The 17,590-nt window shown below is 35.5% G+C and overlaps 1 protein-coding gene across 1 annotated transcript in view; it reads right to left on the minus strand.

Moving 5' to 3' along the window:
• Window positions 1–3,738: 3,738 nt before the first annotated feature.
• Window positions 3,739–17,590, minus strand: part of LOC107090182 (copine-7-like) — a 53,112-nt gene continuing 39,260 nt past the window's right edge. Inside the window, exons 14-17 of the mRNA XM_015383425.1 lie at window positions 13,193–13,244; window positions 12,444–12,577; window positions 10,082–10,318; window positions 3,739–5,959 (exon numbers count right to left, since the gene is read on the minus strand). Coding sequence (XP_015238911.1) covers window positions 5,807–5,959; window positions 10,082–10,318; window positions 12,444–12,577; window positions 13,193–13,244 — 576 coding nt within the window. The 3' untranslated portion in view covers window positions 3,739–5,806. The remainder of the gene's footprint in view (window positions 5,960–10,081; window positions 10,319–12,443; window positions 12,578–13,192; window positions 13,245–17,590) is intronic.

A 17,590-nucleotide genomic window follows, 5' to 3' on the forward strand; every position in this document is an offset into this window, starting at 1 on the left:
CGTCTCTTAGTTCCGCTGGACATTCAGCGGCATCACTAAAGGCAGGAGTCAACACAATCAAAACCTCTCTTCACAGTCATGAGTGGGTGACCTCTGATTTCTCAGCACAGCAGATTCGTCCCTGAATCAAACAAAAAAAGGAAGGTCTGGTTCTTCCTGCGATTAGGTGTCGCCATGGAAACAACAATTTTTTTCTGTGCTCTCAACAATAGCCATTAGAATGAAAGGAATTGTCTGATGGAATTAGAGCGTGTTTCATCTCTCTTTTTCATGTAAAGTAATCACAGCGTCAGCAAACTGTACAATGCAAATGCGTACATGATAGGGTATCCTCCATTTTAAGGTGGATTTCTTTTCTATTCCTGAAAAGTTTTCAGTAACAACAAAGTGTTGAGAGCTGAAATGGATTAAACAACATTTATTTAATTAAACAATGAGTTTGTCCCATACTTTAACACTATTTATTGAAATGCACATTTCAATTTCAAGTTTGTTTGAGCATGTAAGCTTTTAAACATTTTCCCTGTAATTATAGCCTGTTCATTTCTATCTTTATACCTTAACTGTGAAGTTTTAAATTATATCAGATCACAGAACTTAAGCAAGCAGGAATGAATAGTGTTGTCAGGTTATGTGGCGGTTTTAAGAGGATCAGACTAAAGCTGAAGATGGTTTCCTGCAAATTTAATGTCCAAATGGGCAACAGAAGCAAAAGTCTAAAATAAAAATAGTTAAATCCAGGAAAACAGACATGAAGGACAAAGAAATGATGATGAGGAACCAGCAAAAAGTGGCTGAACAAGAGGTGTATACATGAGAGACAGGAACAAAGACCAGGCTTATCAGCAGACTGGGAGCAGGTGTGGACAGAGGAAACTAGAAGGGAGCTAGATGAAAAGGAGGCTGACAAAAGAGGGCTACAGAGGGCAAACAATAAATACATAAGCACTCAAATACAAATAAAAAATAACCAGAATAACACAAAAAGGAAGTAAAACCGATGAACACTCAAAGAGAAAACTTAAACAGAACCAAAACCATGACAGGCATGGTGATGATACCTAGTCATGTGAATTATCCCTATGATTCTTTTCTGCTGCTTGAACTAGGGTTTGAGTGATGTCCATTTGGTGTCACCCCAGAATCAGTCGCTCAGGTATTGTAAAATCAGTGAACATTAGAGAATTTATAATGCTTTATAATTCAGAAAATGTTTTGCTTTTAGAAAGGTTAGTCTGTGCATGTTTGACCTGAGGCTTCCAGCAGATCTTGGCATCATGTCTATTTTGACTTTCAATCTATATTTCCTTTTCAAATTCCAAATAACATTAACTTAACTTTCTCCAAATTCATGGACAATTTGTTTTTACAACAAATTTAACAAACAACTTTTTAACATATTCATCCTTTTTTAAATGTGATATCATCTACAAAAAACAAAAAAAAATGGAAAATATTTTAAAGTTACAAACGTCACTTATGTAGAGAATAAACGGTATAGGTCCCCACACTGACCCCTAGGGTCGACATCTCCTATGGACGGCATCAAGACATCTGGAATATATGCTGGAACCACCACAGCTCACTTCTCTCGTCAAAGAAGAGCAACAGCTCTACACCAAGTCCCCCCCCTGATGGCCAACCTCAACCTGTTTTCAAGGGAGAGCCTGGCCAACCTGTTAAGAAAGCTAATCTCAGCTGCTTGTATATTTGCTCTCATTTTATCAGTCATGATGACACTAATTTCATGCCATAGGTGAGGGTAGAAACATAGACCTTGCATTAAAAATCAAGAGTTTCAAATCAAAATTCAAGAGACGTCCCCTTCCCCCTCACTTGAGAACAAAATTTACATTCCAATCAAAATAAGCCACTCAAACCAAAACCCAGGATCCTTTTTTTTACCTTTCTCTCCTGTAGTAAGTAAAGTGTCCATTCAGTGCTGATACTAAAACAATCTGAATCCAAAAAAATATCCAGAAGTCTCTCTTCTTCTTGTGATTTAGACTTAGACTTTGACAACACTTATTGTCATTTTGTATACAAAACAAATTTCGCTTTATACAGCTCTCAGTGATTAAATGTAAATATTTGGGAGAGAAAAAAAACATGGTGCAAAAAAACGCATTTATTTGGTTAATTAAGATCAATCAATGATAGATAGTGTGATTAAGGGGTTTATAATATTAAATTATTCTACATGATAGATTAATACTATATCATGCTGCTTTAAAAAAAGAAGAAAAAAAAAACAAGTTTTCTGCCTGTTCTAGTAGAGTATTATCTAATTTTGGCATCATTCCTGAACTGCATTAAGCTAACCACATGGGGCTCAGCTTCAGTTGTAAGACTAACTTCCCCCCAGGGATTATCACATGGAAGTTGGCTCCAACACTTGGTCTGCTGAATCAATAGACCTCCCGCTGTGCTCCACAGTGACAGAGAAATACTCATTATTTGATCTTTAAAAGAAGTGCAGACAGCAGAGGCAGCTGTGTTTCAGTGCTGTCAGAAAGAGTCAATAACATGTGTGTCTGGGAAATGCTGGTGTGGCCTTAGAGGACATATCAAAGCGAGATAAATGTTTGGATCTTGGGATATTTGAAGTAAAGGAAGTCTGGAAAGGTTATTGACCGTTTTCAACACTGTTATTGGTAGCACTGCTAAAGTTGAAAGATTTTCATTCACTTCTAGAAACAACCTGAAGAAATAAACACCTTTATTTAAACATAATCTTCAAAACTATGCCATTATAGTTATTTTTAGATGATCACACATTTTTTTAAATCAGTTACATATTAGGAATAAATAAATAAATTTTGAAATCATGATTGAATTTATGAATAGGAAAATATATATATTTAAACAAACGCAACACCTAGAACTGGTTGGACTCGTTTTACCACCAATGACTGCTTTGAGCTCTATGTAGAAACTGGCAACAAGTCTTTTATATCAGTGATGAGGAATTTTGCCCCTCTCCGTGCAGAATTTGAGTTTTTATTATTCAGCCACTTCAGCACATATATTAGAATTTGAATTACCATTTGAAAGTAATGCTTAGGTAACTCAGATTCAGCTGGACTTTGACCAGCCTAGTCCAAAACATTAATGTTATTTTTTTTTATGCATTGAAATTAATGCTGGATGCCATTATCAAATGTTTAATGATTTAAAATATTATTAGGTAGCCTGAGTGGAAGAAACTGGTAATGGTTATGCAAATGCATAGGATGTACTGCAAGTTGTTTATGCACTGTTAAAAATGTTATTTTTAATTGCTAATGAACTGTACCAGTGATTCTTAGATCTGGTCCTCAACTACCTCTGTCCCCAGAGTAATAGGTGTCTCCTTGGTAAATCACACCTGATTTCTATGAATGTTGGATTAAAAGGTCCTGCAGCATTTCATAGCTGCAGAGGAGCCACTGATCTCTATTTATTAACTGGATTGCTGACAGCTCATTGGTAGTGCAGGGTGGAGTAAGGTCAACCGGCAAATTAGTACTCACTAGTTAAACTACTCAGAATGTAAATAATACATGCGCTACAGCATCGAACAATTATGAGTTTCTCATTTTCGAGGTTTTAAAATAAAGGAATATTCATCACTTTGATACACTCTTGCTGTTTCACAGCATCAGTAGATTACTGTAATTGATGGTAAAAAAAAATAGGCTCATCACAGTCCATGAAGTCTATAAATCATTTAATATGACATATTATACAAATCCATCACAACAAAATTAGTGTGTTAATGGAGCACAATGATAAGGTTGTCAGATACTGAGAATATTACACACCCTCATACACACACCATTTGATGATGTGCCCAAGGTGCTAAATTAAGGATGTACATGTATTGATTACATTGTTATGGTAATAACATTACATTACAGGCCTTTTTATGGCATGAATCCTTGAGAATGGGGAGTACCAAGATTGCAGCAGGTGACTTCATTTTCTTTTCAGCCTATCAGCAATCCAGTGAATAAATAGAGATCAGTGTGAGGAGCTCATGCAATCTTTTGAAGCAGGTGTTCTGCAAGAAAGAGACATCGAAAACATATAGAGAAGTGGAACTTGCAGACCAGCATTGAAACCCATTGAACTATACAGTAGCTGTAAAATATTTTTGATAAACACAATTTCTCTTTTTCATTGCTAGACCCTGAACATTATATTATGTGACTCAGTCCACACTGGATACGTGCAGATTGATTCCCTAGTTTTAAAGTGATTAGGCTTATTTCAAAAGATGAGCTCATAAAAAGGATGTAGTCAAGCTTGTCTGTTTCACCATCTGAGTGAGAATTGAGTGGAAATTGAAATTATCGATTAGGAGTTAGCTCTTGGGATACACTCATTTTATGTCAAGAAGCCACAAAAGTAACATTAATCTCCAAGAATTTATTATTCTGGTGTAAATGAAATCAATATTAACATGTGTTACAACATTAATGTATTTTGTGCTTTGATGTGATTTAAACTTGTTACAACTTGAATGTTTTATATAACAACTGATAGAATTACATTGCATATAAAAGCAGGGAAAAAAAGGAAATTTTGCAAAACAAAACTAACAGCAGTTACATGAAAGGTTACTAGGTGGCTGATGGCTTACTAAGGGATGACAACAATACAAGAGTTCAAACATAACCTGTCATGACGCAGGATTTTTACTGCTTATTTTAGCCACTTGACAACAAATCAAGCTGGTTTACTCTTGCAGAAAAATTACATATATCTTGGTCATATATATTTTTATGTAGGCTTTCAGTTCAGTCTTGAAGGGAAAAAAAGCATATACAGAGCCAAAGCTAAATTGTAAACAGCAGATTACTGGAGCTTTATCACTTGCAGTTTCACAAGGTGGCAGTTAAAACCTGCAAACATAAAAAAGGTAGATAACATGTTGATATTTACCTTTAGTCTGCATCAAAAAGTTACAGTATCCTATACAACTAATCATGAATTTATCTCGTTTGCTCTTCAGTCTAGCGTTCATAGATGACCGCTAAAGGGATTTGGTGAATTATAAATAGACTACACTGTACTCATCAGCACTTCCATGTTTACATTTCTATCATTGACTTGTATTTTAAAGAAGGTTTTGTTTTGTTGTCAGTGGCTGAAGCACATTCAGACAAACTTTTTATCAGTATATCACATCAAGCAGTACACTTAAATAGAAAAATGAGGCATTTACAGTGCATACCGATGTCAGTTCCCTGTTGGGGAAATTTGAAATTATGGTCAATGTGTACTTACAAATGTAATTTCAAAAATAAGGCCAATTCTACTACCAGACACATTCTTAAGCCTACGGATAAATTATAAGATCAACAGTAAACTGTAGCATTTCTTACATTTTATTCATCTAATTCTGAATCTAATTAATTTATATTTATTTGTGCGAAAGGAAGGGAAATCTTGAACTGATGTTGATAGCAGAAAAAAAAAAACAAGCCTCTGTCTGATCACTAAATCATCATTAAGGTCCTGGCCTGCATGCATAAACATAATGAGGAGAAAACATAACACCTCAGGGGTTCTGTTGCTGAAAAAGCTGGATGGTCAGTTCCCATAACCAGGAGGAAGTGCTCAACCCACACAGAGCACAGAAATATAATCCACATTCTATTGTGTTTCAGTCTTGGTGTAAACATTTTGCTTGAAATAAATTACAACACATTTAGAAGAATTTTCTCTTCAGTTCTCATGTAGAGACATGCATCTGCTGTACCCCCTGGTATTCCAGACTGCTGATGTGCTCCAAGGCGGGCTGCAGGTACGAAGCTGCCATTTATTCCGTAGGGGTTGTGGCCACTGGGCTTAGGATGGGGGTCAGCAATTCCCTCATCGGGCTCATAGGCGAAATGGCCTTATGGCTGAAATACTCAACTACTTGACCAGGTACTTCTGCAAGAACACACTTCGCCAAGGCTGCAGGAGAAGCCTGCAACAAAGAGAAAAGCACTGGTAGATATTTTTCGAAGGTTGTAAAACACTGTTAATCTGAGATACAAAGTGTTTTCAGATAAAGCTCTAGGGGATGTTGGCAGTGCTGCGCTTCCTTTGCTTCAAGCTAATTAGAAAAGGTAAGTCAGGGTGTGACATTATTGGAACAACTTTTCTGGACATTATGCTAGAAGTAGTCTGTCACATATTGATCCTGAAATCTAAAGCCACATTTTGTGTTTTTGTTGCTGTTATAATGCATGTTAGCAATTTAACATACTGATGTCATTCAGTAAGATTTGATAAAGAGTTTATAAATTCCATAAGTAGGTTTCTTTTCTATTTCTTTAGTATTGGCTAAGGACTAAGAAACTGAAAGCAAATCTTAACCATAAATGACAAGTTAGCTCATAAATACAGAGTGTCTCCTCATCTGAATAAAAAACTGGGCAGGTTCAAGCTTTTTAATAACATTGTGATATCTATAAATGAAATCTTTTTAAGGATGAAAATGATTTTTTTGACATTTAGATCTGAAAATCTCAGTTTTGTTTTACTTTAGGTTGAAAATACCTATAATTGGGTAGTTTAAATTCCAGTTGAAGAAATATCCCAAAAGTTATTCGTACAGTGTTTTATATGTGGAGGCGGAACCGTGAGAGTAACAGAGTGGCTTAACTCCATCTGATCTGCATCTGCATGTGTGAAGTGAAAGGATTTTAATTAAGAAATCAGGTCAGCAGATCAGATGTTTTTTGTACACGAACAGTATGACAGGCAGGGCCATTATGTCTACAGACTGTGAAAGGATTTCGTTGACATTGTGCAGCTCATGCATTTTAGTCATTGTATTCTGTTCTGAAAGCAGGGACACTCTTTCATTTATTTGTTGGAAAGGAATGTGTTGCATTCAATCACAGCTAAGCCTGAAAGTATTCATACCTTGAAGATTTATAGGGATTATATCCAAAGGGTTACGTTAAAATATTTTATATTTAACCAAAGGTTTTCTATGACTTAGATTGATGTTAACATTTGGAGGATTTCCAACTTAGATTCCAAGCTTGAATCAAACTGAAAACCTTTAAAAGCTAAAATTTAGGGAAATCAAATTTTTTTTCAAAGTTGTTCCATATCTAATTTTAAAAATTTGTGCAGAATTGCCAACTTGTCACATTTGAAAAATAGACAATGCAACTATCAGAGGACAAGGGAGGACTAGAACTACTCAATATAAACTACTACTACTAAGTGTACATTTCTTAATTTACATTCTATTAATATTTTAACTAAATAAACTTAATGCCTACTGATCTTTTCCACATTCTGTCACAAAACAACTTTACCGGTAAATGTCTATATATTTATTGAGATCTTCAGGGTTGTTTTTCAACATGAATTAGTCCGTATTGGGCTAAAAATGTTAGAGGGTCTTCATATTTATTTAAATCACAGTCAGTCATTTTTATGATTAGATTGTGAACCTTGTATGTAAGTATAAACATATTTTATTTTATTTTTCTTTTTGCCGTATGATTGCATATTGAAGAGAGGGCAAGATAAAGAGACATCTGACATAAGAGAGTAGTATTTTAAAACTATGTCAATTTTCTCCTACAAAGATTGTTACATGTTCCTAAAGGCACTTTAGATAGAGTATTCAATTCAGAGATATTACTGTGATTACTGTCAATGTAATATATATTCAAAACGTGTGTGTGTGAGTGCTCTTGTTTTTAACACATTGTGGGGTCCATTTAATGGAAAAATAGCAAGCTGTGGGGACCAACTGCTCCTTTTGGGGCTCAGAGGCTGGACCCCAATGAGGCAAATTGCTGTTTTTGGGTCAGTGGTCATGTTTAGGACAAAGGTTTCAATTTAGTACTTATCCAGTATTCAGTATTTGTCCAAAAAAATTAAAAATCCAGGAAAAAAGAATAATGTACAAACTTTAGAGATGATTAGGCAGATTTTCTAATTAAATGAAAACATACATTATATTTTTTGTATATATTACATGGTTGTATCACATTGTGAGAGGTTTCCTGCTTAATTAATCACCTATCAGAAACAAACTTCTTGATTGAATGCAAAATCTTTGCAAAACTTTTTTTTAATATTATTATTTTTATTCTTGTATTTAAACAGATGATGTGAAAGTTTGTGAGGAAGACTGTGGGGCTAGTTCAAGCAAGAACCAAATTAGGAATATATGAATTTAACCATGTTGCAGGCAGGAAATATAACATGTAAATAAATAATAATAACAGTAGATCTGCAGCTTAGTTAAAAAAGGGGGGTAAAACAGGTAACCTATGAAATCAAAATGCCCAGAGAGTCACTTCTAATGGCCCAATATCCAGGCTGCATTTTAGCCATATTTCCCCCCAGCAACAGTATGGGTCGATCATTAGAAGTCCTGCTGCACCTCAGAGGCAGGGGGGTTTCAGGTTACAGCATCAAGCTTTTTCAGGCCTTTTTGTGTGTCTCTGGGCAGACTTCCTCCTCCAGCATGGCACGAATATGTTGCATCCCTTTCCACACAAATATACATGAACACAACAAAAGTATAACTAAGATGATAATGCTGTTTTGCAGAATTTTGTTGTTGTTAATGTTTTACATGTTAAAAAGGTGTCATTTGCAAACCAAATAATGTCTTTTTTGCAACCACAAGCTGACCAAAATGGTAATATCAGGGAAACATACCAGCTTAAGTTAAGAAAATTCAAGTTTACACTCTTTAGATAAAAGGTATTTGAACATTGAAATTTAATTTATTAACCCTTTGGGGTTGGAAATACAGCTGGTTTTCACCATACATAATATTCCAATGAGTACCAAGAAGCAGTTATCAAAAATATATTTCTTAAAAGTAAAAAAGGCTCTGTAGTAGCTTTGTTTGAAAGCTATGAGGTTAACATTAAATTGTGCCAAAATAAAAAAGGCCGTAAGTTGAAGACCTGCAACAGCTCATCTTCCAAATCAGAAGATATCATAGCATTAACCAACAAACAGATGTTCCACTTGCATACTGTGCCAATATCTTTCTTTAGTTCTGCTTCCATCTCCTAGAACACCAGTTGGTCTCAAAAGATGGCCGCTCACACTGAGCCTGTTTCTGCTGGAGGTTTCCTTCTGTTAAAAGGAAGTTTTCCTCTCCACTGTTGCTACAAGCATGCTTGGTGTGAGGGATTGCTGACGAGTCAATGAGTCAATGCCATCAGCTGGTTTTCCTTAGATAGAAAACTTTGAACCAATCTGACTAAAGTTCCTCAAGATGATGTGTTGTAAATTGGTGCTATATAGATAGTGGAATAAACTATAATCTTTAGTGACCTTAAACTTATAAGTCAAAACTTCAGATTCCTTGGTGCCTCATTATAATAGCCATGCTAACAGGATTCTCCAACCAATCAGTGCATATGTTGTCTAAATATTGTACATTCAACAAAGCAAAAATTAACTGAAAATAACTAAAAGGAAGCATGTCAGGTGGAAAAAAGCCACAATTAAGGGTTAAATTAAAAAAAAAAAAAAAAAAAAAAAAAACTGGAGTTGCCATCTGACAGTTTCATGTCTTTATGATACACCTGAGTTTACACTATGGAACACTAAAGGATTTTTCTATTCTACATTTTACAATTGAGGCCAGATGTTTCACTTGATAAAGATAAACAAAGCCTTGTATATCCCAGAACTGCTAGAATAATAAGAAAGACAATATATTAAATATAATTTAACATGTTTTTTGCCTTTAAACAATTTAGTATAATGGCTATGTGAGGTTCTGATTAGTTAACTCGAGGTGCACATGGTCTTTGTCTGTGATATCATAGAAATATCAGAAGAAATCATCTGCGATATCAGGTAGAGATCGTTGGTGCTTCAGAAGCCTAGCTCCTCCTTGATAATAATTTGTAGATGCCTGAAGATACAACTCTTTTCTGTTCAAATACTTTAATGAAACATATTTTGTATGATATCTAATGAGAATTCTAGATCCTGATAGATAAAAAAGTGATGTCTAATCAACCAGACCTTGGAGATAGACGTCCAGTGGTTTGAAGGAAAAAACATGTTAACATGAAGTGAACAACAGATGGAGAGGAAGACTGACCGTTTTAAAGTCTCGGAAAGGGACGAATTGCACAATGTCCCTGAGGACAGGTTCGCCTTTCGGTGACCGCAGCACACCATCGTCTCCATCCAGAATCTGCATGTCTGTGAAATCTGCGTTGCCCACGCCAACAATGATAATCGAAAGAGGCTGGTAGGATGCTCGAACAATGGCTTCACGTGTGTCTGCCATGTCTGTGACCACACCATCTGTGAGGATGAGCAGGATGTGGTATATCTGCAAGAGAGTAGGAAAAAATGTTTTATGTGAAAATTAGCTTTATTGATCTCGGCACTATTTGTTCTTGAGCAAGGACACCCTCCAGTATGTGGGGGAGGACTTTATTGTTATTTTGAAGTATGTTATGCTTCACTCAACCGTAGCCGTGATAAATTGGCCCTTAAAGGAGCAGTAAGTAAAAATTTACTGTAAAATTAACCAAAATCTTTCTCGTTTGTCCCTAGGATGGAAAAAAAAACATTCTTTATTAACAGTTCTTTCGTTCAACAATGTTGTTGTCAAATTTTCCTCCTATCAAAACTAGAGATAAGGGATGGAACTACTTTTGTGCTGAGTGTAACCTGTGTTTACTTACTGATTCCAGAGCAAAATACTTCAGGAATTTCAAGGACTGCCATTGTGCAGCATTTGGTATATAGCCAAAAAGAAAAGTGGAGCAGAGAAGTCTCAATACTTAAGAAGCCTGAGCATCCGTCAAAAGTATTATCTCTACAACTTACTTTGGCTGAATGGTCTCCACTCATCATCATAAATTTAGCTCTGCTACGTTCTCATCTCTCTTAACTACATATCAAATAACACCATCATATATTAAAGGGGTCATAGAATGCAAAACCGAGTTTACATTGTCATAGATGAATAAGACAGTTCAGTGGGTGAAATGGACGTACAGAGAAGTTCAAACCTCATCGACACCTCCTTTCTCTGCAAATCTAACAATTCTAAACTGATTCTAAATTCTAAATTGGTGTTTCAGTGAGTGAGTGCTTGTTGCTATGATGTGTCTTTGCTCCCCAGCTTCGCTCGTTGTAAACCAACCAATCAGCACACAGCTCATCTAAATATTCATGAGCATACCATAAAAGGTAGAAAACCTGTCGTTTCATTCTAGGGCTTATAACCAGGCTTGCATTAGGGCTCATAAACCAGCAAATATGTCATTTTCAGCCCAACCAATTTGACACACCCTATTCAGAGACCTTAAGGACCAGCACCAAAGACCCTATAGAATCATTCTATGACCTCTTTAAATAAAACTTGTCAATAAAACATGAATGTACATACTTTTTGCATGAGCTGAATAGTTAGAACATAAAATAAAAAAAATGTGTCTTTCTGCTTAATTTGTTTTGCAACAAGTGAACCCATACCTGAATAAGTGGTCTATATAGCTTCTGGAAAAGTTTTATTTGATAGGTGGTTACAATTGCTGTTTTGGAAAATAAACATTTCATTTTCATTTATTTTATTGCTACACCAGAGCTTCTTAATGCCCTCCTAAAACCTTATCTACTGAATTTCACATTGAATTGTATATTTTTAATTAGCCAATATAAAGTGCAGTCCAAGCAGTTCTGTGGAATATTATATAGCCATAAAATTAAGTTAATACATTTGCAACATATTGTGGACTTTCAAAACAACTTATGTATTATGTTTCAACATACACTTGCCTGTTTATAATACACTCTTTACTTTAAAATTGATGTGTAGGTTTTTATTCACAAATAGTGAAAATGAGATTTGGCTGATTTCTATTAGAAGGCATCAGATTGTTCTTTTGACATTTATGCTTAAAATGTTTTTTCTCATACAATATTGATATAATCCTTTTCTGTTTTTATTTGTATATAACTTGTGCTCTAGGATTTATCTATAAATGCACTTTCCTGTTTTATTTTTTGTGAATAAAGTTTGTGTTAGGTGGGTTTCAAGAGTCTGACATATTCGTGTATCATTACAAATATATTAAATGCACTGCACCCAAAGTAAGCGTACCGTATATATTTTTTAAATGTTTTTATTTATATTTTTTAAATAAATTTAATTCAATTAAAAAACATCTCAAAATAAAAGCTAGAAAACAAAATAGGCCAATAACTCCATTAGCATTATACAGGTGCACTCCTTAAATTCAGAATATGACACAAAAGGGTATAAGATACATCAAATAACATACCATTATATGGAATTGTTACTTCTTTTGCACCATTTCACATTATTTCACCATTTCACATTATTATCACAACGCTAAAACTTCACTTGCTACTCACTTATGAATCTCAATGGGAGGCATAAAAACAAAGCCTGTATTAAATCCATATATCACTGAGCCACTCACAGATGCATCTTTAATGTTGCCATCGCCTGCTGCCACCTTGGCTATCCTGTTAATGATCGGAGCAACGTTTGTGGGGCCATATAATTGGATCTTAGGAAGGCAGCTCTGATATGCCTCGACGACTCCTTGGATCCCTGATCAAACAGAAGAAAGAAGAAAAGGATTATCAAACAAACTTACATTTATTTCTCTTTTGTATTTCACAAAAGAGATCCCCTGAAAGAATGAGTAATAATATCTTCCAAGAAGTTTTTATATAACTTGGACTTTGTTACATTTTACCATGTTGCAATCGCTTACTATAATGCAGTTCATCAGAATTTTATGTGCTAGACAAAGATTAAAAAAAAAGTGGAAAACTATTGTGATATCGAAATAATGGAGAAAAATGTTTCGAAATTCCTATAAAAGTGTTTTTCAGTGATGCTATTCAGAAGTATCAGATTAAATGGGGTTAAATACAAAGGCATTGCTCACTTTTAAGATTGCTACTTTATTTTTTGTTTTAAACCCCATATATTCCTTCTTTTTTAATATGCACTAATTGTTGTATAACTTAAAATTACAATAAATCATTTATTCTAGTGGGTGAAAAAAAATTGAAAAGGTTAGCTAAAAATCTAGATAACCATTATGGATAAATACATACATTAGTAAATGAAATAGGAGATTTCTAAAGCATCTAATTGTAGATTTTGCTGTTACCGACAAAAACATTGTAGGAACAGAATATGAAGATCCCCCTTTACCTTCACATTCATCATCCTCGGGGTTGAAATTAATGGCGAAATCATGGGAGACCTGCAAATAGAGATCGGAAAATTAAGTCAATCTGAACTTCTTCACTATTTTAAAAGCCTTCTTTTTCTTTAATGGCATCGTTAACTTATAAAGGAGTATCCTACAGAAAAAACAAGACCTTAATTACCCGAAAAGGCAAAAAGGGACAAAGTTCTAACATCTGTGTGTATGTGCTCTCAAAGAAGTAAACATCAGTCTTTAACTTTGAGCCAATGACCTAATGACCTAATTTAACAGTTCGAACTTGATGACTATCTATATGTTCGCTTGCATTACTTGTGGATGGCTTTTGACTAAGACTATTTAAAGACATCGACATGCCTGGAGTACACAGTTCCCGTCTGCCTCACTTTGCCTTCTTGGTGACATCAAAAAAGTCTATTCTGAAATGAATAGATACCACATCCTTCTTGCAAGTTTAAGCATAAAAAAAACTATACTTAGTAATCAAAAGAGTTTGTATATAATTTATTTTCGAATTACTTATTGCATTTTGTTGCTATGGAGAGAACATCTGCTTGTATGAAAAACCAAGAGAAGAAATCCAAATTAGTTTATTCAACACCCACTAGAGGTGTAGTGGTGTAGGACCAGCCACCTTGGCATTGAGGGCCCAGGTGTCTGAGGATGTAAGGACTGGGGCGGCGGTCCCTAAGCGATCTTGGCAGTTAGAATACATTAGAAAGACTTTATTGTCTGTACCAGACTGGAACACAAAATCTTATTGATCAGGGTTCCAGCAAAGCACATCTGAACTTAAAATGAAACACTTCAAAACATGTATAAGGAGCGCATAAATATACATATACAGGAGGTTTAAGGTCAATCGATTATTTCTCGAAAAACTCTCATGAGTCGAACCCAGGCATGGTTGGATGATATGGAATGATTTAGTTTTCTGTTTCCCAATGAGAAAGTTGTTCCAGGATAAAATGTAAAAACTGATACAAGACTATATGAGCGATTTTTAAATCTGTGTTAAAAGTTCCTTCTTTAGATTAAAAGATTGCAGTTTCCTCTGGAGGTGTAGCCATTGAAAGCTTTTTAGAAGTAATTTTCAAGGCTACTTGATATCAATTTCTGTCAAAAAGGCATCTAAAACACTCCACTATCTGCCCCTGGATATTAAGTGGCTGGGAGAGATATAATCTAGGATCTCTTTCTTTGCCCCTCCATCACAACTCTTTGTCTTTGTGGTGTTCATTTCCAAAAACACAAAACACTTTTACCAGGCTCAGTGTTATTACTGGGGTAGAGCATCAAATGAGATGCCTTGGCTGTGTTGTCTGTGTTTTAAAAAAGTAACAACCCCTCACGGTTGCAGGACAAGCTGTTTGCATACAAAGAAACTAGAACAGGAGATAAAACACTACTTCGGGGGAGATCTGTGTTCAGGATTTATGGACCGGACCTGTTCTGGTCTGGTCTATAAAATTTGAAGTCCATAAAATCAGTAGTGAGTGAACCTTTAGGTGTAAAAGGCAGTGCAGTAAAATGCTGTACAGTGCTAAAAGTGCAAGAGAAGCCCATGAATAAAGTCCTTGTGTGGCTGTGCAGAGTCCAGATGTTTGGTGGTGGCATCTAAAAGCATGAGCTGGCATCTCCATCCTACACCTCTCCTACAGGGAAACTGCCTTATATGGACAGAAACACACCATTCCTGTTTCATTTCACTCTATAGCCATGCCTTGGCTCAAACCCTAAAATGTACTTAATACCACTACATACCAATCAGTAAACCTAACTTATTGAGGTCACACTTAGTCCTTACTCCTAACCATTCAGCCCAAAGCAGCAAGCATGAGACAGCAGCAAATACATGTACACATCTCGTGGGAAAATACATAGCCATACAGACACCTTAACTCAACCTAAACACCCATACATAGACAAAGGCTATAAATAATCCAAATGGTAAAAGATCATAAAACAACAGATTACTACATTAAGGTGGCCTGCCCGCTTTGGTAACGAATCCATTCTTTATTTAGTCCATCATACAATTAGGGCTAACATTTTAGTAGCTCGACTCTGCCCTGGCACTATATGCAATTAACTTTTCTGCATAGTACTATATGCCAGAAATGCCCTGAAAGGACACAGGGCAGAACAAACAATTAAAGAAAATTGCATGGCCTTAATTCCAACCGTTGCATTTGCGAATTCTCCCGAGTGGTCCATGACTGTACACGAGTGAATAAAGTGAATATGATTGGTCCATTATCAAGGGGGTGGGGTTTTTGTGCCCGAAGGTTCGCAAGCAATTTTGGTTGTGACCGGTGTCTCGGAAGCATCTTGCTAACCAGTTAGCAACTCAGTACTATTAGGTTCCCAATGGGAAATTACATTGGGACCAATGAGCACTTAGAAACTGTCAAGGAACACTATGGACAGCAGAAACATGCGAGAGGAGGAGAGTTTTGTGTCAGATGTTGTGGATGAGTCTCCTCCGTCATACATTTTTTATTTAGAGGAAAGCGGGGACGAAGATGTTGTGGAAGAGGGTGGAAGAAGCTTTGTTTGGTGTAGAAGGCTTACAGCCGTACATGTTTGACCCCTTGCCTCGCAACGCTGCCAGTTCTGTTAGCTCTACGTCTGCCGAAGACACAGACTTTCAACTTCATTAACACCGGGATGTAACTGAATGGTAAAGTAAATGATTCTTATTTCTTATTTCAATCGTATTAGCTGCGACATATGAATGAAGATGCTATGACCAAAAAAAATTTGATTGACATATGATCATTGATATATGATTGGCAGAATTTAGGTGTACAAGCTGACGTATAACTAACTGGCCTGCATAAGATAGCGAAGAAAAAAAACATAGATCTTAAGATTTTTTTTTTTAAACAGAAATTTTCTAAATTTTGAGACAATATCGTCTGATAAAGAGTACATTTATATACACGTTTAAGTGTGATTTGACATTTAAACATGATTTCCCTACGACTTTAACCTCCACAAATATGAGAAAACCTATGACAACTTGAAAGAGCAAATTGTATTCATACAAGTTCATCTAAGGAAATATCTGAATTTAACATAAGAATCGAATCCTGATATTGTTCAGAACACAAAGAACTAGCCTATTTTTCCATGGATATAGTATAATATGTTTTTTTTTACCCTATTCTCTAAGAGTATTATCAATTTGGCATGAATCTTGAAAAAGCACTAGCGGACAAACATGAAGGTTTTGTAAAAAATTAATCAGGTTTTTCAAAGTATTGAATTTGTGTAAACAGTTTCCCCTCCTGTGTTATCTGGTTTTAATGCAACACAGCACAAAATCAATAACATGAGCTGAATGTCTAGTATGGGATCTTAGTTTGCATTTTTTTCCAATCATTGGGTTTATTCCAATCATTCAAACTTTACTCGGATACTGTTTATCACTTAGTGTTTTAACAGGCAACTCCCCACTGTGTTGCTTCCACTGACTAGAGACAGTCTTTTCTGGGAGCACAGGCTGTCTGCCAGATCACTTACAATTGATTTCTGTCCAACTGGCTCCTATTTAAAGGCATTTCAAGATTACTTTAAAAAAAGCAAGCGACTGTGAAGAAATTTTACGGGATGACAACTTTGTTTCTGTCATGAAAGAAGATGTAGCTTCTATCTGTCTTAACAGATTATTTTGCATCTGATCTTTTAGTATAATAGCAGGAAACACAGTGACCAGCAGCAGTACAATTTTTTCTTCAACAAATATACTCACAGTGCTAATATACTCACAAATGGAAGAAAACTGAATTGAAACTACAGCACAGTTGTAACTGCATATATTCAAGTGCTGGGGAACATAAAGCACCTGCCCTCCCTAGGTTGCCATGGTCACCAAATGATTTGCATAAGTATGTACACAACAGTTTGCAATCAGCAGATGGATCTAACAGCAGTTAGAAAATGCAAAAATAATCAATTTGTATTCAGTATTATCTGGTGGTAAATAGCACAACACATGAAGTGGTGGAATGCATCAGGCAGTAGATATAGTTCTATTTATTGGGAGAAAGTCGAGTAACTAGTAAGAGGTTTTTGAGCTCAGAATTCAGAGGAGTTGTAGATAAAACCTAAAAAGAATATTTTTTACAGCAATGAACCCTGATAATCTAATTTCCTTTCCACAACACATTACAAATGGTGACCAACATTGAGATTTTGGAATATATACATATATATACAGAGATGGGAAGTAACGAAGTACAAATACTTCGTTACTGTACTCAAGTAGATTTTTCTGATATTTTTACTTTACTTTACTACTTATTTTTATGGCGACTTTTTACTTCTACTCCTTACATTTTTACACAAATATCTACGGAAGAGGATTAGGGCCACTG

Source organism: Cyprinodon variegatus, unplaced genomic scaffold (assembly GCF_000732505.1).
Source record: "Cyprinodon variegatus isolate N-32 unplaced genomic scaffold, C_variegatus-1.0 Scaffold285, whole genome shotgun sequence".
Classification (NCBI taxonomy): domain Eukaryota; kingdom Metazoa; phylum Chordata; class Actinopteri; order Cyprinodontiformes; family Cyprinodontidae; genus Cyprinodon; species Cyprinodon variegatus.